This window comes from Pleurodeles waltl, chromosome 3_1 (genome assembly GCF_031143425.1).
Source record: "Pleurodeles waltl isolate 20211129_DDA chromosome 3_1, aPleWal1.hap1.20221129, whole genome shotgun sequence".
NCBI lineage: Eukaryota > Metazoa > Chordata > Amphibia > Caudata > Salamandridae > Pleurodeles > Pleurodeles waltl.
This window is the reverse complement of record NC_090440.1, coordinates 1,651,482,649-1,651,508,174: the sequence shown is the minus strand read 5'-3', so window position 1 is coordinate 1,651,508,174 and position 25,526 is coordinate 1,651,482,649. Positions and strand designations below refer to the sequence as shown.

Sequence of the window (25,526 nt, the reverse complement as noted above, 5' to 3'; positions counted from 1 at the left end):
AAAATTGTGAATATTTGTCTAACGGTGGCAAAGTTATTGGCAAAACTAAAACATTTTTTATGGAAATTAGGTCCTAACTATGTACAGGTGACTGCCACTAGATAGCATATTTATATATGGTCTCCTGGGTGATAAGTGAGTTTAGTAGTTGATAAAGTGACAGTTAGTCCTCTTCTGTATGTCTCTCACCTATCTCCTTTTAAAAATAAATAAATGGTATTTTATTAAGTATATTGTAGTTTACTTTGCTGTATGATGTCACTGACCATCATATGTGATGTAATATGCAGTGCATTGTCGTGGGTGTAAGTTGTAGTTAACTCAGGTAGCTATAATTGCTGAATTTCTATGGTTTTGCATGTTTACAATCGGAACCTACCTATAACGTCCATGTAAGCTTTGTTATTTTCAGTATATATGTACATATATATATATATATATGTATATATATATATATATATATATATATATATATATATATATATATACACACACACACACACACATATAGATATACATTACCTACAGGCAGTTACCAGTATGTAGTTATACTTAGGCCTTTGTTTCCATTGAAAAGCATTTTTTCACTTGCCTATATCTGTGGGGCTGGTTGATAAACCTTCACAAAATGTTCCCCAAAAATTGGAGGCTCACTTCAACTGCTGTATGGAAAGTTTCAGAGTGATCCGTCAAGCGGGGGTTGAGTAAAAGAGGGGGTTCCCAAAAGGCATTTTCCCAATATTCATTACCTTAGGGATTTTGAACACAACTACAGCTCGAGCCACAGAATGGATTTACACCAAATGTGACAGAAGGCTAGCTCTTGGTCCAGACAGTGCCATTTTTGTGATCTGGTGTAAATCCATTCAGTAGTTTTCTAGCTATTAAATGTAAGCCAAATGTGTATTTATAGGGACGTGGATCCTCCTCTGATCCTCTGTGGATTAGAAGGAAAAGCAAGGTCCTGATTGGCTGGCCTCAACCTGTCAGAAATATTAATGTGTGCATTACATAAACCATAGACATTCACTAAAGAAACAAAGGGTACAGGGATGTTATAGTTAGGTTAACGCTTTACCCAAGCAAAACCATAGAAATTCAGCAGTTATAATTATACTTGAAGTTATACTTATCTAAAGAAACTATAACTCATGCTGGAAAATAACTCTGGACAACGAGTTATAGTTTCTTAGTTTCTTAACATAAGTATAACTATAACTATAACTCCTGCTTTTGTATGGTTTTGTATGGATAAAATGTGAACCTAACTATAATGCCCCTGTATATATATGAATGTATATAAATGTAAATGTAATAATGTAATACTATCACGATGTAAGTACCAAAACCACAGTGCTCAGAATTGTTTATGTGAAAGATGTTAAATTTCTCTTTAATGTAATCCCAAGCACAAAAAACCCCAACAAAGGGTAGAAAATCTTCTTGGCATTCTTGTCTCTCTTGATTGGAGATGAAAAATAAAGTAAAGTGATAAGTCACTAACCAAACTCCACTTGATATCAGGTAGGAGAAAAGAGATTGGCATTAATCAAGATGTGAATTTACTAGATGTTTGAAGCCAAAAATCAGAGTCAAAAATAGTAGCAATGGGGCAAAATAAGTAATGAAAAATCAGGGAACAAATGTGTTTTGATGCATCTTCCTCTCATGATTACATGCCCCAAACAGAAACTAACATCACAGGAAACGGCTCTACTATATCTTATCCTAGGACCCTTGAGTAACATCTTATGAACAAACTTGGAAAGAGATGTTTATCATCTTTGTGTCTGCTTCTGTCCTGGAATTCATGCATTTGTTTGCTAAGTTAAGAAGAAGCCCACGTTTGACATCCTTTGCACCTTGCTGAGTTCTGCACGCCCACTGTCACCCTTTATAATCTGCATTAAAAGTCACTTGTGGATAAACCCTCGATCTGACTGCAAGAACAAAGACAACAGTACAATTCAGATGGTGAGGACAACCAGTCATGAGCTGTATACTGTGCTTACCAATGAGCTCTTAGAGCCCCCTTCGTCCTCCATAGTCTCTTATAAGATCTTGGTACTTCTCTCATTAGTGCTCTTGGCACAGATGTACCTGTATGGTAATGGTAATGCAGACATTTTTTGTGCATTTATAAAATTGTTCATTATAAACAACACGCAGAATATTGATCTGCCCATGAATTTACATGTGTACACATCTGATATTATTGCCTTTGAATTTGACTGTGACCAGTTAAAATGCCTTTTCTTGGCTTATGCTAACTAAGCCTCAATTAAACCTCAACACTGTTTTATTCAAAATGGATATCTCATCTTGCACATCCAACATTAAAAATATCTGCTGCATGCAGTCTAGCTAAATCATGTTTTTTTTTTTCCCAAATGACGCTATTCTCAAAGAAAATTTTCTACCATGAGCTCAGTATTGTATCTTTCTCAAGATTTTTACTGCTTGCCCACTTTTGCATTCATTAACCATAGTTCACAGCTGTTTTGGGATTAGTTTGTTCTGCCTTCTCTGGCTAACATTAGCACAGATTGGGCTGAATCAGTATGCATGAGTCCTTAGGTGGTTAGGTAGTATGGCACTCCATTTATCTGTGCTATGATTTGCTGAAATTGTATTCTTTTGCTCACACCATGATGACTTTGCAGTTTTCATTGTATCCTATGAGAATAATTCCTATAAAAACCCTCAAATTTGAGTGTGAGCGAGAACTTTGATTATGACTTTCCGATGTTATTAGGGATGCTGTCCAATTTCTTACCGATTTTCCTGCTCATTTAAATAGTGATTATTTTTTATTTTGCTTGCTATACTGTATAGCCCAATTGCTTAGACCCTTCATGGCAGTGACTTTATGCACCTGCACTTACAGTTTATGTATTTTACCTTTGGATTGTTGTAATAAATCTTTCTAAAGTTTTAGTTCTGCCCTAGAACTCACTTATTAAGTCTGTTTTTGTAAGTCATTGTAGTTTTCAAATGCTGTTTTGCACTTCATCTTAGAATATTATTGCTTCTTGAAATTGACGGTTAACACCATCCCTGATCCACCCACCTGTGTGCGTGCTATTGAAGTGTCTTTTGGAGTGTAAGATTTAGGGATTCCCCACATTGTAATAATTATTAGGTTTTGGTGGATGTGCTGATCATTCACCAAAAAGAAGTTCTAATGCACAAACTAATGTTCATGATCACACAGTGTTGCAGGTGACATCACACATTATATAATTGATGACATCACTTAATCGATGATATCCCTGAAGGAAGAGGAGAACAAATTAATTTCTTGAGGCCATGTGAGTTTATGATGTGTTGAGAGATCATCAGTGGGGTTTTCTTCTACTGACATGGACTGGGATTGCCCTCTTCACTATAAGATGAGCAACTGTTCATCCTGACCGATAACAGTGAACTGGCAATAATATTGATATAGATGCAAATCAAAGATACTTTAAATGTGAAAAATTATGCAATCACATTTAAACCAGAGGAAAGAAGAGGTATGCTATATGTTGTAATAACATCAGTCTTGGACTATAATACAGCCTATTGGCAAGTCCTACAATAGTTGCTGGGGTCATGAAGTGTGCCCACAGGACCCTAATATTTAAGAGAATTTACTTGCTCTCGCTTTATTTTGGCTCAAAGGCCATATAAACTAGTTAAAAACCAATGATATAAAATACAGCATAAAAAGAAAATAAGCAAAAACACATCCTGTGACTCATAAGTACTAAAATAGATAAGGATAACAAATTACAAGCATCCAAACATTAAAGGCAAAATGAACAAGATCTACACACAAATAAAAGCAAATAAATAAATATCTGGGTGATGTACAAAATCCAACATTACCGCATACATCAGCAGCACAGGATTGGGTGATTAAACATGGGGAGCGCAAAACTTAGCCCTGTATCTCCACATGACCAGCAAAAATCAACTGAGCACAAAGATCACTGGCCTACTTACATCAATTTTTAACATACTGAGTGCCACTTTGTATTCTTTCTCCAATACCCCAGTTTTGACAAAAGGAGAAGTATCCAGCGGCCTCTACTAGCCTTATAGGCTGGACAAAAAAACAACACATTTTCAACAGTCTCTTGGGAGTCACCACAGGCCGGGCACTGCCCATCCGCAGTCAGATTGTTACCCATTTAGCATGTAGGGGAAATGACCCATAACAAAAGAGCAGGGATAGGCACTGAGGGGGGGTCAGTTTCATCCATAAACTCCTCTCTATGATATGTGTCCTTATCTAGGAGAAAAGCATCTGCCAATGTACCGCAGCTACCCTTGGAGTACAAAAGAGAGCCCTTATACTGCCAAAGGTCAATTTTACCTTAGCCTTAGAGACTTGCGTTGCCTCTCCAGGGACGCTCCACAGGTTAGCCAGCCTGATTTCCCTTAGCTTGGCTTTAACAAACTTAATCCATGGTATGTTACAAGAGCCTAACAATTTCTTGAAGGCCTTTGCAGGAAGAGTAGAGGTCAGGGGTGGCCCAAATCCTCCTCTAGTATAACATGGGCGAAGCTCCGCTTTATCCAATATGGCTCTCGCCCCTAAATCCAGTGTAAGAGGCAGCAAAGGTGTGCTGATAGGGACCTTGGCCAACAACTGCATAAAGTGGTTTTCCACTACATCTAAAGTAGGCACCTGGAGGGAACCCCATAACTCGGCTCCATAGGTGGCAACTCCCACAGGCCGATGAAAATAAACCTGCACTGCTGATTGGAGAGGACAAAACAGGGAATTGTGAGTCATCTTAATTATACCTCCCACCCATTGCTCAAGTTTTAGCTTATGTTGGGTAAAATGGGCCTGCCATCTAAGGCGTTCAGAGAGGGTGATGCCCAGATAAGTAAAGGTGTGAACTCATTCAAACAGAATCCCTGCAAGTTTTGGGCTGGCCCTGGTGGAATGGCCCAGGTTAAATATCACATACTTGGTCTTCTCAACATTAACTTCAAGACCCTGTTCTTCACAAAATCTCTCAAAGCTATTCAAAAGGCTTTGTGGGCCCATGGGAGACTTAGAAAGGAGGAGAGTGTAATCAGCGAACATGAGGGGTTGGATCTTCATATTCACCAACTTAGGGGTGTCGCTATCACTCTGCTCCAAATAGCCAATGAGGCCATTGATATAAAGTGAGAATAGTGTGGGGGGCAGTACACATCCCTGTCTGACACCTCTACCAGCAGAAAACAGGCCAGTGAGCTCACCAGCCTGTTCACAACTGTGCAAAATTATTGTTATGGAGCCTCTCAAAAATGTCTATAAGGTAACTGGGCACCCCCATTTCAAACAGAACTCACTATAGGGATGCCCTAGGTACTAAATCAAAGTCAGAATGGAGATACACAAACACAACATACAGGTGACTGCCCCCCAAGGTAACTACCTTTCAAGATAACAATATAAGACTAAAAACCTGGTCAATCGTGCTTGTGTCCTCCCAAAAACCCTCCTGCAGAGGTGACAAAATGGCCTTGACTGACACCCTTTCCTGCAGCCTACCAAGTAGGAAAAAGCTTTTGCGAGCTATCAAGTAGACTGATGGGTTTATAATTAGCGGGATTTTTGCAAGGTCCCTTTTTATGAATGGGAATAATTTCTGTCCCAGCCCATGTCAGGGGCAAAGGTGCCCCTTTTAAGATGGTGGTGAATAAAATTGAGAAATAGTAACTCCAGATACCAATCACACTCGTGAAGAAGTGCCCAGGCAATTTGTCCGGTCCTGTCTCTTTGTTAGATACAATAGCCATAATGGCACCATGGACCACCTGTTCTAAACTTTCAAAGCCAAACAGGACAAGACCAGGAGACGTTGTGTCATACTAGAGTTCCTCTTCACATACTTCCACCTCCTTAGGGACGATGATGATGGTTGTCCCAAAGCCTTCTGTCTTAACACATCACTCAAAGAAACTAAAGGTGCATTCGAGGATACAAACAGGCTAGAAAAGTGGACAACCCAGATGCTAGTGGAAACAAAAAAAATGGTTGGCTTGCACCATTCCCTGCTCCCAAGAGAAACCAGATTAAAAAAAGCATGATGATCTTTCTGCTTGGCTGCTATCAATAGGTCCTCCCACCTCTCCCTCTGCCACTCCTTTTTGGACGTATTAAGGACAACTTTATATGGCCCTCCACGCTCTTTGAATCAGTGCTCTATCACTGGTCCTTAAGGCCTCAATAAAGCACGTTTTAGCTTTAGTGCAACCATTGTTGAAGTAGGCCTCAGGACGGGCCCAGCTGGACTTTCTACCCCCTTAACCCAAAATAGATTGCTCTTTTTATCAAACAATTCATTATGAATCTCTGTGGCAAATCCCAGGTGCCCTTCAATTCAACCTGCCTCAGAGAAGGACACCATCCCCTCCATGTTATCAGCCATCAACCCATAAATCTGCCTAATAGTCTCCTGAGAATTCACCATGCTACTCCATTTAACTCTATGCTTCTTACTGGACACTCTTAACCTAGTAACCAATATCAGAAGTATTTAAGGGGCCTCTCATATTATTAAGGTTAAACTTGAGGACCAAAGCATTGTGATCACTGTCTACTCATTGCGAGACATACTTTTCCTCCAAAACTGCAGAGTCTAATGTCCATCAAGATAAATCAGTAGGACTAGTGATAGTGATTCGATTAAAGGAGTGCCGACCCAACTTATCAGACCTAGTTCTGCTGTTACATGCTCATAGGCCTTGGTTAAGGACAAAGGCATTGGTTTTGACTGTGGTTGGGGTCCATTTCTTAATGGGGGGATCTATAGAGCTGGTACCCACCAGATAGTGTCCTCTTTTGACATTGAGAATAGTGAATTTGAGCACAACGGTTAAAATTAGCAATTGAAGTCTCCCCCTATAATTTTCCTGGCGTTAGTAGGCAAAGTGGCTAAATGAGCATTTAACAATTCAAGCATTGCCGGCTCAGTATTACACCCTACTGACCTATGGAAATAAAAGGTCTTCCCCCGGGTGAAATTAAGGCAAACACACAATATGTCTGGAGAGTCCATCTCAATCTCTCTCAACCCACCTACTACCGAAGTACAGATCCAGGTGGTTAAACCACCTGAGGGTGTCCCCTTCCCAGATGTGACAGCTTCCTTAGAGAAATGAACATAGCCTTAAATGTAGAGGGGCTGTAGGGACCAGGTCTCCTGAACCATGCACAACTTAAATTGGTTTATGAACTCACATCATTCCGGGCACGCTAAATTAATGGCCAGACCAGTAACATTCCATGAAATAAACCTACTTCGGAGATCGGAGTTAATACCCAACCCGCTCTACTCCATTCAATTGATCTTTGGCATGCGCACCAGGGATCCTCACTGCATCCTCAATACAAGTTGTGGTATCCCCAGCAATCACACTACCCTTAGTGATATGACAAATTTGGGTAACAATAGGACACAGACTGTATAGAGTAATACTCAATTTAATACTGATCTGCTGCTCGTCCCCATTGGAATAAATTGGGGGACATTTGTTCCCTCTAAAGGCTGCATTGTTCTACATTTACATGCTCCTCCCTAAGCCTAACAGCACTGCACTCACTCATGCATTCCTAACCACCTCTTCACCCATTAATATTCAGATTTGCAGGCATCCTGTGAGCTTCACTCTCAACAAATGGCAAAACACAGGCCCTCCCAACAATCCCCAGGCCCTTAGAGTCTGGTGAAATGCACTGCCTGACTTTCTCCTGTCCATTGACCTCAGACAAACAATTGAATTGGTTATAAATGGGAATAGAGTAATGGGCATTAGGGCCCGCTGGTTTGGGTGCTTTGAAAATTGTGAAGGTTCTGGGCACCTCCTATGCATATGACGAGGGGGGGCAAACTTTCAGCCTGCATGCAGGTTATAAAAGTAATCCAGAGAGTGGGGCTCAATACAGGTCTCTATTGGATATTTACCAGCTAAAATACTGTGGACCAGGGAAGGGGATCTAAAATTAATAAAAACACAATCCCCATCCCAATCCACCCTCTCTGGACCAATCCATGCCACTCTTCTTCAAGTAGCAAGTTGTTGGAGTGTGCAAGAGAAAAACCTCTCAACTGCGCTAACCATCCACAAAGTTTTAGTAAAAAGGGCATTATAAGATTCACTTTGCCCTTATCTCAGGTGTGGTACTCCAGATAATATACCTACGTAGGGACATGAGGCCGGTGGCAAATTTACTACTGGTAATTTGGAGTTCCCTCTGGAGGAATTGGGGAGACAGGAGCCAGTTTCTGAAGCAACAGAATTCTTATTACAGCCAAGACTACCAGGGTATACAACCGGGAGCGGATTAGTACATGCTGTGCCATCTCTCCCTTGATCTTGATTAATCGGGACACCCAGAACCATTTCTAACACCTGAGCCGGATTGATTTAGGCCCCCCCCGAAGCACTCAATAAGTGAGTCCCCTCAGTCCTAAGCCCAGGAGGTACTCTGGGAACCCTTGGCTCCCTAGAAGTAATCTCGCCAGGGAAGGCCTTGGCCTTCCTAGCAGAAGACAGCTCCCTCTCTATGGCTGCTAAATGAGTGCAAATTGACGATAGGTGCTCTCCTATAAACTCCTTTACTTTACCAACAAAGGCATCCACAAGCTGCCTATACCAAACAGGCATTGACCCCCCCCCACTTAAAGATAACTGAGCAGAGATTAGGGGCTCATCCCTAGGAAACCCCTATGCCAAGACCAATGGGGACGCACAGGATTACCCTTTCCCCCAGCAGGCTGCATTTCTTTTTAGCTCTTTTTTGGGTTGAACTGCGACAACTGGGCCTGAACCACTCATACAAGTACACTCTGGCTCAATAACACCTGGGGAGGAGGGTGACAGAGGTTCTGAATCCATTAAAGAGGAAGGCAGGGTACAGAGATCAGCCCCAGACTCATTAGCGTCCACGGACTGCAAAGATAGTCAATGTTCAGTGAGTGTGATCTCTGTGCTAATTACACCAATGGCTCTATGCAAAATTCTATCAATAGAGATGGCCTTAGCGGGGGGTTTGGTAACTGTGTGGAGTTCCAGTACTTTCCTTTTCTCCATCTTAACCTTTAAGATGGTTCACAACTTATTACACCCCTCTTAGAAATTGTAGTTATGCTACTGAAATAAAAAGTTATGCTACTGAAATGAAAAGCCCAGGTCGCACCACCCCTGAGGCCTAAATAATGCTCAACACCCATAGAGAGGGCAAGTCTCAGCCTTGAGGACAGTACAGATCATGCAACAATTATCATTCCAATATAGTTCAATAGTCCCTTCCAAAAAAGAAAACTAGGTGTAAGCTGCTCTCCACAAACCCCTCCTTGTGTCTGGCCGAGGGAGGACCTGGCCTGGCAGTTCGGGCTGGACTGTTCTTATGAGGAACAGGGTCAAGACTGATTTGCATATGGCTGGGTCTAAACTGGGGTGGCATGGTGAGCAAAAGAACGATGGATGAAACCCAGATCTGTGACTGGGGATGAATGTTTGATTGGTTCCACATTCCCTCCATCATTTGTGTTTTGCTTTGCTTTTGCCGCCATAAGTGCGCCGGGCATGCCCAGACGTGGGTCCCGGGCTCACTATGCCACTGGATTCAAGCTAGCCTGGCTGATGAAGGGTGAAACCCTGAAACCGATCCCAGGATGCTTGCTTCCGGTCCAGGGAGGACCTGGCCTGGCAGTTCGGGCTGGACTGTTCCCATGAGGAACAGGGTCAAGACTGATTTTCATATGGCTGAGCCTAAACTGGGGTGGCATTGTGAGCAAAAGAACGATGGATTAAACCAGATCTATGACTGGGGGTGAATGTTTGATTGGTTCCACTTTCCGTCCATCATTTGTGTTTTGCTTTGCTTTTGCCGCCATAAGTGCGCCGGGTATGCCCAGACGGGGGTCCCGGGCTCACTATGCCACTGGATTCAAGCTAGCCTGGCTGATGAAGGGTGAAACCCTGAAACCGGTCCCAGGATGCTTGTTTCTGGTCCAGGGAGGACCTGGCTTGGCAGTTCGGGCTGGACTGTTCCCATGAGGAACAGGGTCAAGACTGATTTGCATATGGCTGGGTCTAAACTGGGGTGGCTTGGTGAGCAAAAGAACGATGGATTAAACCCAGATCTGTGACTGGGGGTGAATGTTTGATTGGTTCCACATTCTGTCCATCATTTGTGTTTTGCTTTGCTTTTGCCGCCATAAGTGCGCTGGCTATGTTCAGACTTGGGTCCCGGGTTCACTATGCCAATGGATTCAAGCTAGCCTGGCTGATGAAGGGTGAAACCCTGAAACCGGCCCCAGGATGCTTGTTTCCAGTCCAGGGAGGACCTGGCCTGGCAGTTCGGGCTGGACTGTTCCCATGAGGAACAGGGTCAAGACTGATTTGCATATGGCTGGGTCTAAACTGGGGTGGCATGGTAAGCAAAAGAACGATGGATTAAACCCAGATCTGTGACTGGGGGTGAATGTTTGATTGGTTCCACATTCCGTCCATCATTTGTGTTTTGCTTTGCTCAAAATAGACCAGGAACAAAAAACATATCCATAAGGCCGCAGGCTGCTGGATCAAATGAGTAGGAAGGGTAACACACAATACATATACAAATGTCCTACTTCACGAACCAGGCACTGCAGATGGAAAACTAGGGAGGAAGACACAGTACCTTAAAGCAACAAGAGACCAGGTGAAATTCGACTGCAGGGCCAGGCAGATGGCCCTGCCTTTTCCTGTCGCTGACGGGTGCTGGACAGCCCTCCCTTGGCCCAGGATTTACTTGGGCATGGCCCACACGCGTCTTGCACAGCAGGAGTCGCGTTGATACTTCATAGCACTAGGGGTGTGGTTGGCTCGTCCCCCTCAGCTGCACCGGCAGGCACAAGTCGTTCCTGGGACCTGGAGTCCCTTCTAAGTAGCCTCACGCAGAAGAAGTCGCGTTAGCGCTTTATAGCGTTAAGGGTGTGGTTGGCTCCTTCCCTTTGGCAGCACCGACAGGCATAAGTGGCTCCTGGGACCTGGAGTCCCTTCTAGTCAGCCTCACAAAGCAGGAGTCACTTTGACACTTTATAGCGCTAGGGGTGTGGTTGGCTCCTTCCTCTTGGCAGCACTGGCAGGCACATTGGACATGGAGTCTCTTTTAGACAGCCCCCAGTGGATTCAGTCAAAATTAGTAATTGCCACTCTTTGTTTAATTACCTTGATTCTGACATTTGCACTTTGGAGACGTTCTTTAGGGTGTGTTTAGTGATGAGAAGTGGAAATCCTGACCAAACTATGCCTGGCTAGAAGCTCCCCTCTATCCTATGCTGTCAGGACTTTGGGCCTCATTAGGACTTTGGCGGTCTTTTTTTTAAGCTCGCCGAAGCCGCTGCAGGGAACAGACCGCCAGTGCTTGCAGTCTGTTGCCCACCATATTAGGAGCCTTTGGAGGACTTCTGGACATTTCTGGGCTGAAGTCCTACTCCGAAGAGACGTTTGCATCGCCAGCACGGCCAAGGCAGCAGGACTACGCCAGCCTTATTACAAGCTTTAATATGGCGTGGTGGAGTCCTGCTGGCATGGTGGTGCTGGCGATGCACGACCTCCAGGACCCATCCCCTCCCAGACGACATCCTCAACAGAGAAGGTAAGTGGTCATCCGAAAAAGGGGGAAGAGGGTTTGTTTGTGTGTGGGTGCATGCGTGCGTGTATGCAGAGAGGGAGGGGGCTGTAGTGTTAGTGCATGTGTGTATGTGATTGTGTAGGTGTATGTGCGTGCCGATGGGGGTCTGTGTCTGCATGTGTGCCGGTAAATGGGGCTGTGTGCCTGCATCTGTGCGAGTGAGTGGGGGTGTGTGTCTGCATGTGTGTGAGTAAGTGTGTGTTTCTGCATGACCACCAGAGTTTTCGTGGTGGGGTGACAGCCACAGAAATCTGCAGCCTTGTAATCCGGCCATCAGGCTGAGGCCTTCCACCAGGTTGCAGGTGCACACCGGCAGCCAGTGGAGAAGTGTGGCTCAATGGTTAGAGCGGCAGACCCTAATGCAGAAATCTGGCCCGGGACCAGGGTTCAATTCCCACCTTGGCGGACCTGATAATTCTCGCATCGGTGCCTAATCTAATTCATGGGTCCCACTCTGTAACTCTGGGCAATAGCTTGCTTAATCTCCACAACGGCCCCAACAGTGCTGGGATGCCTCGCTTCACCTTGGAGATTGCACCTCACAGGGAAACCCAGGTGGGGTTCCACAGTGGTATGCGTACAGCGCCTTGAGACCCTAACGGGTGAGTAGTGCGCTATACAAGTACAAAGTTTACCGTTTATGTAGTTACGCCCGCACTGGCTGGCCAGGAGGTGTTGTGGAGGTTTGGCTGCAGCCAAGCACCACAAGTCGTGATGTAGCTTTCTTTACCGCCGGGTCCGTGGCGCTAAGACTGCCACAGCGAGGATGGCGGTCTGATGGCTGCCAGCCTTGTAATGAGGGCCTTTATGTCTTCTCTGGGTCAAGGGTATGGAAGGAAAAGTGTACTGGTGTACAGTGATACTGTTAAACTGAGGAAAGCCAGGAGGTGGGAATGTCTGAACAGAGTAACTCATCTGTATGTTGCTGCTAGTGTGCTAATTGTGTCCTTATATCGCTACAGATTACTTACTATTGATCTACAATTACTGACTGATAAGTTCAGCACATTTTTGGCAGCTGGAGCATAGAACAATGCTATCTATTGGGGGTAAAATTGGCATTAGAACTGCTGCTTGGGGCTGGTTGGTTCTTATGGGGCAGCAAATGCAGCTTGATTGAGAGTCGAATTACAGTACTCTCAATGTGAGTGTTCACCAGAAATAGATGCTCTGATTTTTATGCGTCCACCTCATCTGCGCAAACATGCTTCACCAATGCATCTTTCCTTGTGGCATTGACGAGGTCCAGACCGTGCTTGCACAAAAGCCCCTTGGTCTTATTGTTATCATAAATGAACGACCTATCGCATCCATTTGGTAAGCCGCAATGAGGGAGCATATGTTTTCTTTTATATCTTCCCCTAATCAAATGAATGTTTATGTTTGTATGCCCACAGAACCACATAAAAAGTGTAAGCATAAAATAGTACCATTAGGTACAAGGTTTGACACACCCTCCATCATTACTACACCATACATGCATACTAATGTACCCTTTTTAAAACATCTGGTATGCTCCTGCCAACCCAAATGGGATCTAGTACCATTCCACAATATTCTCCTACTAAGTCTGTTCTCCCTCCTGCCCCTCCCACCTTAACCATCCCTCCAACATGGAGGTGACAATTTGATCTAGTTCTCTTTGCCTTTTTGACCCAGACCAAGCTCTCCAGCCCTGGCCCTGAGGCGACCTCCTAAGATGTGAGGGGTTGAAATGTGTCAACAAACTTGAAGTCACATTCCCACTTGCACTCTCAATCTTTGGGCTGGTGCATATAAACCTACTATATCTGATGCTGTGAAGAATTGTATTGAACTGATTTTAATACTTACAGTTCATTCACCATAATCACTCATAGTGGTGAAGGATACTAGACTCGCTGCCTTCCTCGAGACGAACGGATCAATCGACCACTCGCAATCCGGCTTCCGAGCCAACCACAGCACCGAGACCGCCCTCATCGCAGCCACTGACGACATCCGAGCCGTGCTCGACAACGGGGAAACAACGGCCCTCATCCTCCTAGACCTCTCCGCAGCGTTCAACAAGGTCTGCCACCACACCCTAGTACAGCGCCTCAGCAACATCGGAATCCAAGAGAAGGCCCTAGATTGGATCATTTCATTCCTCGCCGGAAGAACCCAGAGAGTCCGCCTCCCCCCGTTCAGATCCGAGGCCACCGGAGTCATCTGCGGCGTACCACAAGGATCATCACTCAGCCCCACCCTCTTCAACGTCTACGTGAGTCCCCTCGCAGCCATCGCACGCCAACACAACCTCAACTTCATCTCCTACGCCGATGACACCCAGCTGATCCTCTCCCTCACCAACGACCCAGCCACCGCCAGAACCAACCTCCACGAAGGGATGAAAGACGTAGCCGAGTGGATGATGAACAGCCGCCTGAAACTGAACTCAGACAAGACGGAAGTCCTCATCCTTGGACCATCTCCCTCTGCTTGGGACGACTCCTGGTGGCCCCCCGCCCTGGGCAGCGCGCCCAAACCAACAGACCATGCACGCAACCTGGGCTTCATCCTGGACTCCTCCCTTTCGATGACCAGACAAGTCAACGCCATCTCATCATCATGCTTCAACATCCTATGCATGCTCCGAAAGATCTTCCGATGGATCCCCACCGAAACCAGGAAAACGGTCACCCAGGCACTGGTCACCAGCCGTTTGGACTACGGTAACACCCTCTACACCGGAACCACAGTCAAACTACAGAAAAGACTCCAACGCATCCAGAACACCTCCGCACGACTCATCCTGGACATCCCCCGTCACAGCCACATCTCCGGACACCTGAAAGACCTGCACTGGCTCCCCGTCAGCAAGAGAATCACGTTCCGACTCCTCACCCACACACACAAAGCCCTCCACGACCTGGGCCCCAGGTACCTCAACAACCGCCTGACCTTCTACACTCCCACCCGCCAGCTACGTTCTTCCAGCCACGCCCTCGCCGCTGTTCCACGCATTCGAAGAGCCACCATGGGAGGAAGATCCTTCTCCTACCTGGCAGCCAAGACATGGAACTCCCTCCCCATCCACCTCCGTCTTACCCAAGATCACCTCTCCTTCAGGAAGCATCTCAAGACCTGGCTATTCGAGCAGTAGCGGTCCCCCCTTCCCCTAGCGCCTTGAGACACTCTGGGTGAGTAGCGCACTTTACAAATAGTTTGATTGATTGATTGATTGATTGATATTCCTTGTTCACTGAAACTAGTGAAGGATTTCTTTCCACTTCCCCTTATCAGTAATTATTTGTTTTGCACTTACATATATTTCGTGTTGCTTTTCAAGTGTGGAAAATGTTGACATCATGCTCCCATATGTATAAAGTAAAATACAACATTTAAAAACAAACATTAAGGGCCTGATTCACAAATGTAAACTTACGTTCTTGTGTAAGGTTACCTTTTTTTGTATTCACAAACTATGTGTTAATAGTAAATTCTGCAGGTGAGGAGGAGACCCCCGCAAAAAAAAAAAGATAAGCTGACCTATTTCTTTCTGTGCAGAGTTTTCCACCCATACTGCAGAGTATCCAGGGGAGGCTCCTCCATAAGGGCAGAGGAGCGTTGCCTCCTCGCCAGCAGCAAAAGCTGCAAACCTTTTTCCCAAAAAACTTTAATAAACTATGCTTATTATAGTTTTTGGGGAAAAGGGGTGTAGCAGCAGGAGTGACGAGCAATGGGGGGAGTGCTCAGCACTCCCTCTCGCTGTGCATGTATGTTTGGCCGGCCGTCTCGGGCCGGCCAAACACACATGCACAGAAGGGCCTCTCCAGCCCAGCAACTTGGTTGCTGGGCTGAAGAGAGCCTGCACAGGCTCCCAGTCTGCCTGGGAGCACCCTGCCAATCCTGGTGCTGCTCTGAGCAGCGTCAGGATTGACCGCAGGGCAGGCTGGGAGCCTGTGCCTGCAGCTAGACGTAAGAGCAGAGAAGCGGAGGTAAGTTTTTTTTATAAATATTTTTTAATGTAATGTGTCCCCCATCCTCCTCCCTCTGCACGCGCCACCTCGCCCCCTCTGCGACCCACGAGCCCCGACTGAGAGTATCTGCAGTTGTAACCTTGTTATTAACTCAAAAGTATATGTTTACCCTTGTGAATCAGGCCCACTATTAACAGAGGAGGTGCATTTGTTTTATACTCTATGATCCATCCTCCTTTGTTCTATAGGGACCCAACTCCATTTGTGTGCATGCTACCTGAAAATAATGCATTAACTTAGAGAAATATCTTGTCTAATAAATTCACTTTAAGTACTGCGGCCACGTGAAGCAGGCGCTTGACTCCACACCGTGCCAGCAAAATCTATCATGAGATGACCCCCAAATGCACATTATTCATGTCAGGTATCATTTCTGAATGCAGTATTCTAACATGCAACCTTATAGGAAGACGGAAATATATATTTTTACATTATATTTGTTTATTGTTTTATACATAACAGCATATACATTAACAGCAACCTGTCATAATGAGTCCATTGACCGTTACAGTCAACCTGAGCCAGCCCAGTACAGTTATGGATCAATGTTCTCTTCGCCGTTGTCCGCTTCCCCTGACCTCTCTTTCCCTTTCAATTGCCCCTCGCTCTCACACATGCAGAGGCTGTTCGTGTATTCAGCTCCCACCCTTTCAGCCTAGAACAGAGGTGTGGATACCCAGCTCACCGGCTCTCACATCCCACCCGCCCCAGATTTTGTCAGATTTGTGTTAGCAACCCAGTCTCTTGTAGACCTCCCGATCCATAAGTTTACAGTGTTGTATTTCTGTCTCCCAGTCTTGATGCCTAGGGGGAATCCAAGAGCCCCGCCTACAAGCAATGTTTCATTTTGCCACCATGCAACCCAGGTTTACGAATATATATCTTGATGCAAATAATGACGAGTGAAATTGCTGCCTCAAAAGTGCAATTTCTATGGGAATTTCATAGGGCAGGTATAAAAAGGACAAATGTGGACAAAAAAAATCTGTCTGTGTTTGAAATAAATAAAACATAATATATAAAATGAACTGCTAGTAGAGCTCATAGCAGAAACAAACCTTTCATAAATGGCTCAAAACCTAGTTATGATCTATTGTAAACTCCTCTGCTTTATCCCCTTTCAGTTATAAATCTTTGAAATGATCTCTTTGGAATAACTATGTAACTCAGTGTTCAGAAAAAAACGTGTTTGAAACTAAGATGTTGATCCTAGCTATCTCTCTTTATATTTGTTGTTGTCTTTGTTATAATTAGATACTAGTGCCTTTGTTACAACAGAACTGATGTATACCGGCACTTGCCCGATGTCTTTTATGCCTTAGGATCTCCTAATGGTGTCAACGTTTTGACAATAACTTAACAAGACTTGTCAGGTTGTGTTTCAATAGCAGTGCAAAATATTTCACTTCCACTAAATAAATCATGTCTCCAATTTTGTGTCTCCTGTACCCTTTTTTTTCTACCCCCAGATCAATGTTTACGAATCACTGTACAATGAGGTGTCTGCTCTTGAGAACCAAAAAGTGTTTAATGGCTGGATCCAGGTTGATATTAAACCCTTTAAGGTGTCCCTGAAGAACGTCATTAAAAAATGGAGCTGGATGTTTCAGGAGCATCTTCTGCGGCATGTCACACACAGGTACTCAGCTGCTGCAAGCTCACTTCCAATACCTGGTTCAGTTTTCAGAACAGTACATAGTTTTCTAGACAATTTCGGAGTTCTGATAGTTTTATATACTTCCAGTTATTAGCTATCTTGAGTGAAAATTCGAAAAGCTTTTCTAAACATTGCCCCGTTACCTTGACCTGTTTTCTTATCTATCAAGGCTTTTTTTCAAAACTTGAGGTGGCGACTATGTATTGTATTTCCCTTCTATATTTCAGTGTATGTGAGCTGGAAGAATTCATTCGTGAAACTGAAAAGGGACTAGCTAAGAAAGTAAAGAGCGGAGACTACGCCGTGCTGCTGGAAATAATGGGGCATCTAATGGCAATGCGTGACCGACAGTCAACCGAGGACAATTTTAAACCTCTAAAATCAACAGCTGAGCTTCTGAGAACCTATAAGCAAAGGTTACCAGAGGAGATCTACAGCCAACTAGAAGTAAATAATCCATTATATTTACATCAATTTCAAGTTCACATTTGCACAGATTATGCTTTGCTTTTTCAACACCATATATTTGGAGGATACTTGTGTTCCTTAAGTGCATATATCTAATGCTGTCTTGTGAATCTTTGCCTGTGCTGGTTGCAACCACTATCTGCAATGTATTTCTTTCTGAGGAAAAATAACAAGAGAGAATACGTGCCCAGCTCGGGCACTTCGCTACAATCATGCTGCTGCATAAAAGGCTAGCCATGTTAAACTAAACGATTATAGACCTATTTCATTTTTGAATTGTGTTGGTAAAACCTGTGGCTGGGTATTTTTGTGTTACATCCATGGCTGGGTTAACTTGGAATCCATTCTTTCTATTATCCAGGTAGGGTTTGGGAAGAGTAGTTCAGGCCATGATATTATATAAGATTTGCATTAAATATATTAATTTAAGGGAGTGCCTTTATGTATGATGTTTATTGACTTGCAGTCAGTATTCGACCTAGTCAGTAGAAATCAGCTGTGGCTTCCCTTGGGTCAAGAGATCCTAGAAAGCCCATTAATTACAGCTATATTGGTTTTCCACCAAGACACAACTGCAATACTTCAATATGGTCCATCAGAGAGTGCACCAAGAGCTTTTCTATTCTGACAATCAGGGGGTCAAACGTGCATTACTTCCCCCTTATTTTTTATTTTTTAATAAATTATGTTGGTGGCCACTTTGATAGGTTTCACTTAGATACCCCCAAATTTAAATGAGGACACCAGTATTGCTGTTCGCAGAAAATGTTGTTTTGCTCTCACTGAGCTAACAGAATTATTTATGCATGGTCTAATCTAGGGCTTCACTGAGTATTTTGGCAAAAAAGGTGACTGAAACAAATGTCATTACTATTGAACCGACATCTACCTTAAATAGCTCTAGAATTAGAATTAGTAATTACCTTTGAAGATCTGGGTTTACGTTTTGATGCCAGCTAATCATGGTTTGGAGACAGATATAAGTAGCATCTATGCTGAGTCAATCTATTGCAGCTGTGCTAAGCTGAAAGCAGAAGAATCATAGCCAGCTTATCGCATGATTCACCATGCCTACAGAATGAAGGCAGTGATGGCAACTGTCTTTGGTGCAGAATTGTGAGGGCACATGGGAATTACAATACTGCAAAAATATTGAGAATAAAGTGTTTGATATCCGTTTTACACCTGGGACCTGGCACACCCCAGTGCTATTGGTTTCAAGCTTGGTATGAAATCCATTGTTGGTATAGCTGTTTTTATCCAATAATGTCTTTGACATGTTTGCATAGTAATCTGCAGGCTTGAGTATCCCTGAGCTCTCTGACTAAGGTGGCATCCTACAAGGGGCAACTCCAAATTGATGTAGGTCTCATGTTAAAAACAGCCTCAAGGAATTGCATTTTGATCTGCTTTAGGAAAACACCCCACTTATTAATGCAGGTATGAGTAGGCTAATCAAAGAGAAGGTTCAGCTCCCTACATCTATTAAAGCTTGCCAAGGTGTCAAACATGGTTCCATGCCAACAAGAGTTTATATGACGAAGTGGAACAGAGCAGAATCTGGTTGTCATGATTGTGACTAAGTGGCAAGAAAGCCGCTTTACACTTCATGCTTATTATACCAAGATGAGAATTATTCATGTTAATTGGTTGACTTTACTATTAAAGACCAATTGCATGGTAGGTATTTTCATGCCCTTTCATTACACTAAAGCAATTATCAAAGGTTGATTTACCATGCAGTAGAGATTTATGCTAGGTTTCCCATGATGGCTACAGGGCTACAGAATTAATAACTGTAGTTATAATTCCTTTTATGAATCTGATTTTTTTTTGTTTGCACTGATACGCACAAGAAAATGTTATATCTAACATCACACATCTTGAGAAAATCGTCTTTTCCAATGTAATCTGCCAGTGTCAATATTTTGGGTGGTGTAATTAATTTTAATCTTATTGTTATATTGGTTGTATATAGCAGAAGCTAGATGCACCTTGCCAAAGCAAGCAACAGGCTTACAAATGATGTAGAATTATTAATGAACACTCAATTGGGAGATTTTCACATGGTCGCCTTCTCTAATTAAATAAGTGGGGGCTTCTTGTGAAGTTCTACAAATCTTTGCCCAATTAATATCCTTCTTTTTCAAATGTTCAATTATCTGTCTATATTCATTAGCTATTTCATCAGAGGGGGCATTATTAGGTTCAACCCTAGCTGGCTCTTGAGGTGGCCAAACGATATTAACTTTACATTCAGACCACAAATTATAAGAAACCACAGTTTCAAACAATGAATTCAAAATCAGCCCATGGCATTTACAAAATCATACTCAACCTATGAACTTCCTTAGAGCACCCTTTAGTCTCTTCCCTAAATTTTGGAAAGTTTGTAGTAATTGCATAATGATCAACCCTTGTCCAAGACGCATGCACTAAATTCCCTCCATTTTCTTCTCTTAATGAAAACTTTAAAATTGTCCCTGCTTCTGAATTACTAACTGAACCCTCACATTCCTTCTCATCTCTTTCACTTTCTTTGTACTTGTTGTTCGTTTTCTTCCACCTTTCTCTATACTTCTTCCAGGCATTCCATTCCCTCGATTTTTTCAATTAAAGGCATAAAGTCATTTAACTTTTTTACTTTATTTCAACATGAACCAAATCAATTTTGTAATTCTTTGTCACATTTTCCTGATGCCAAGCTCACGTTCATCAGCTAATTCTTCCAACCTATTGTCTGGTTCATTCGCACTCCTTTGATCAAATACGTCATTTCATCAATATTGCATGTCAATAATATGTTTAAATCAATCGACCCACTTAACATTTCTCCAAAATCAATTATTAAAAGACTGACATTAATAGTTCTCTTTGTAGGAGCTTCTTCGACCACAACTTTCATAATAGGTGAATCATTCTGAATTTGAGGAACAGCTGAGACATCTCTGCTATTACTCGGCATGCTGTCATTGCAGTCTCAGTGAGGTACTTGCTGTTGTACTCACAACCACAAATGTGGCTGCTACATGTATCTGGATACATATAATATCTCCTGCTGCACCCATATCTAGTACTTCAGTATGACCAGGACCAATTCCATGTCCCTGTATCTTGCCAATTTATGGAAGTGGTCTGGAATTCAAAAAGTCATTCAGAAAAGTATCCTTCTTATATGAATCTTGATTCTGCTTTTCTTTCTCATTAGATTTTTTTGTCATCTGTCCTCTTGATTACTGTAGGGATAACTCTTACTCCTTCCATCGTATCCACCCTCCATTATGTTTCCTGTCGATCGCATTTGTTTTGTAACCACTGTCTAAATAAGCCTTTCACTTGCTTTGCCATTTTCTTCCTTTCTTTCTCAATGGCCATTTGATCCCACTTGTTCAGTGCCTCAAACTGTGTTGGTCTAGGTAATAGCATTCTGTCATTTATAGTCTGTCTCAAGAAATCTAGCTTTCTAATGTTAAAGGTACCCTCTCAAGGAAACTTTACATCTTTATTAGAATCTGTGAATTTGTGCTATTGAGAAATCTAGGTAGATTTACCAAACCTAATGTCCCTCATTCTTTCATAGGGACTCATTCCATTGGCAGGTAACTTTTGATTGACCCTAAGTAAGTGGCCTTTTCAACACTGCGCCCATTATTTTCACTCAAAACGATCTAACAATCATGGAAAAAAACCCAGCAAACAACAACCAATCCCTGTGCAGCTCTGTAAAAGGTCACCTTATCACAGGGTGGCTCTGTCAGCAACCAACCAATGCCAGAGCACCCTTGTGATGACATCTCACCAATCTCAGAGCAGCTCGCTGGCTGACTAATCAATCACAGCGTGGCTTCTCTGTGAATGAGGAAAACAATTGCAAAGTCCTTTTCTTAATTAGTTTATAGTAAATAAACAAAATAGTCTGCACAACCTAAATAAAAAGGAATAAGCAAGTTAAAGTGAAACAAATCTAGCTACCGATAGAAGCAAGAGCAGTGGCAGAAAAGCTGCTGATTATTTATCCAATTCATTCTAGGCAGACCCTTGTACAGCAGCAATCTACACTGGCTCCTGTGCACCTAGGACCAAACATATATCAGCCAAAATTAGACACATAGGCCCTCATTATGACATTGGCAGTAAATCCCACTTACTGCCATGCCAACTGCCGCCACATACCACCGCCGCGCCAGATATCTGCTAACCATATTATGACACACACATACCAATCTGGCACTATACAGCCACACACACAAGTCCGCCAGCCCAAATGTCAGTGATAACCCGGCGGTATAAAAACCCACACTGTTAGGCCGACAGAACTACGTCCACCCACGAATCACCACGGCGTACATTCAATGGCGGTAAACCATTGGCAGTACATACCGGCGCGCTCAAAATACACGCACACTAACAAAACAACATCACATTGGACAATTCAAACTACACACACCTGACACCCATACGCACACCACACCCACACCACTATAAAACACACACCCACATCACCCACAACCCTTTACGAATACAAACCATTGGCACGAGATATACACCATGACCACAGTGAAGACCAGAGCCACACACCACCTGCACCTATACACCACCCACATACCCCACATCACACAGACCAACACATCACCCTAAACACACTCACTCACACCACTCCCACCACACTCATGGCAACACAACAACACCCCAAGTTCTCGGAGGAGGAGCTAAGGGTCATGGTGAAGGGAATCATCCGGGTAGAGCCACAGCTGTTTGGATCACAGGTGCAGCAGATATCCATTGCTAGGAAGATGGAGCTATGGCAGAGAATCATGGACAGGGTCAACCCCGTGGGACAGACCCCAGATCAACGGATGACATCAGGAAGAGGTGGAAAGATCTACGGGGGAAGGTGCGTTCCATTGCAGCAAGACACCAACTCGCTGTACAGAGGACTGGCGGTGGACCCCCACCTCTTCCCCCACAACTAACAACATGGGTGGAGCAAGTCTTGGCAATCATGCATCCTGAGGGCCTGACAGGAGTAGCAGGAGGACTGGACTCTGGTAAGTCATTTCTCTATTACTATCACCCACCTACCTGCATGCCATCACATACCCCCACCCTCACCCTCACTCCCATCATTCCACCACCTCCCACACTCCCCACCATCAAAACCCACTCATCCCAATGCCAAGCCCTGCATGCAACACCAATGCAAGGACACCCCTCACAGAGCTGCATGGACACCTATCACCACAGCATGCACACTAGAGAGACTCACCTAGCCCACCAAATAACAACTCACACAAGGCAAACCTGCAAGGGCTATAACAACTATAGAGGGCAACACACCCATGCACAAGATGTCACACGCAGAAACAATAACACTGCATTTACATCCCCACAGGTAACCCAGCCAATGTCACTGTGAAGAGGTGCCAGCAACATCCAGTCCCCCCACCAGAAGAGGCCCACAGTGATGACAGCAGCTCTGCTCACCTGGATCTGGATGACCACCCGGGCCCATCAGGGACCTCTGGACAGTTGGTTACCCAGGCACACTCTCACACCACCACAGAGCCTCCCCCTCAGGAAACACCACCACAGCACCCACCCAGTGGGCCCATACCTCTGTCACCAGGACACATCAATCAGAAGTGTGTCCACCACTACAGGGACCCAGGCCACCCCACAAACACAGAACAATCAGGGTCCTGGGGTCAGTGGTAGTAGGCACACGGTTCAGGGGACAGAGGCACAGGACAACAGGGAACCTGGGAGGAGTGCTGTGCGACAGGGGGAGGACAGGCCCAGGGAACCGACTCCCCAGGAGGCACTCACCACGATCCTGGGAGCATACCAACATTCTCAGGATACGCTGGGCCAGATCATAGACAAGATGCAGGAGAACATGTGGCTGCAGGAGGGACAGTACCTGGGGATCAGGGAGGACTTGAAGGCCATTAACACCACCCTGGTCTCCATTGCAGGGGTGTTGGCAGACATGGGCAACAGCATGAGGGAGGCAGTGGCACACCAGCGTGCCCCTGACACTAGCCAGACTACTAAACATCCCTCCACCTCCGCTGCTGCTAGTGGACAGGAGGCCCCACCACATGACACAGGCCACCAGCACCCCTCGCCCTCCAGAAGGAGAACCACCCCGCAAATGTTCCCTGCGATCCAGGCAGAAGCCAGAGACTATTGCCAAGACCCCCGCCAGGAAATAAGACTCTCCTGATTGTCACCCTTGTGTCCCACTATGCCAACCTGTCCACCTTGAACTGCCATTGCTCCCCTTCCTATGTCCCCTTGGACACTGCACCTGTAATACAAATAGACTGGACTCTAACCTGGACTTTCCTCCATCATCACCCCAGCCCATTGCACTACCCCCTCTTCTTCAGAGCACTCCAATAAACACACTTTGATAAAATACTAGTATGGTGTAGGTCAAATGTTTTCAAAATGTATTCGTTCAACCAGGTTCAAACATTGCAATTCAACTGTACAGTAATGTTTACATAGAAAGGACCTGTAGTTGGCTACACCGAACACACCAGGAGCAATAGTGGGGCACCAACATCTGCAAAAAGAGATGCCAAAGGGTACTTTGAGTGGGCATAGAAGTAGGAATTCACAGCCTGCCAGTGACAATGTCACACATCAAACTGTCAATTATATGTGAAATAACACTATCTTACCTGGGTCTCATTGGAAGTACTGACGAATAACTGCACTTCTGTTGTCCTCATCATCATCCTCTGCCTCCTCATCTTCACTGTCCACAGAGTCCACTGCTGCCACACGGCCATCACCAGCCTCCTCCTCCTGCAGAAAAGGCACATGGCGTCGCAAGGCAAGGTTGTGCAACATACAGCATGCCACGATTATCTGGCAGACCTTCTTGGGTGAGTAGCACAAGGATCCACCTGTTAGATGGAGGCACTGAAACCTGGCCTTCAGGAGGCTGAAGGTCCTTTCTATAAATCTTCTTGTTCGCCCATGTTCCTCATTGTAACATTCCTCTGCCCTTGTCCTGGCATTCCTCGCAGGGGTCAGTAGCTATGAGAGGTTGGGGTAACCAGAGTCACCTGCAAATATCGAGGGACAACTGTTAGCCACACACTCACCCTTAGGGCCCACAACATACCCATACACCAACATCCATTGGGTGGGAACCGGGGCTCACCTATTAGCCACACCCTGTGCCTCTAGAGTTGGGCCATCACATTTGGGATGCTGCTATTCCTCAGGATAAAGGCATCATGTACAGACCCAGGATACTTTGCATTGACGTGGGAGATGTATTGGTCCGCCAGGCACACCATCTGGACATTCATGGAGTAAAAACTCTTTCAATTTCTGAATACCTGTTCATTTCGCAGGGGACAAATGCAATATGTGTTCCATATATTGCCCCAATGATGTTGGGGATATGTCCCATTGCATAGAAGTCAGCTTTCACTGTGGCCAAATCCTCCACCTGGGGGAAAACGATGTAGCTACACATGTGTTTTATCAGGGCAGACAACACTCTAGTCAGCACTATTGAGAACATTGGTTGTGACATTCCTGCTGCCAAGCCCACTGTCACTTGGAAAGAACCAGTTGCCAGAGAATGGAGCACTGATAGGACTTGCACAAGAGGGAGGATCCCCGTGGGGTGACGGATAGCAGATATTAGTTCAGGCTCCAGTTGGGCACACAGCTCAGTGATTGTGGCCCTGTCAAGTCTATAGGT

General features: G+C 44.5%; 1 protein-coding gene across 1 annotated transcript in view; it reads left to right on the top strand.

Moving 5' to 3' along the window:
- Positions 1 to 25,526, top strand: part of LOC138283610 (dynein axonemal heavy chain 11-like) — a 2,790,563-nt gene that overhangs the window by 669,555 nt on the left and 2,095,482 nt on the right. The window contains exons 21-22 of the mRNA XM_069221547.1: positions 17,142 to 17,311; positions 17,557 to 17,776. Of these exons, the coding sequence (XP_069077648.1) occupies positions 17,142 to 17,311; positions 17,557 to 17,776 (390 nt within the window). The remainder of the gene's footprint in view (positions 1 to 17,141; positions 17,312 to 17,556; positions 17,777 to 25,526) is intronic.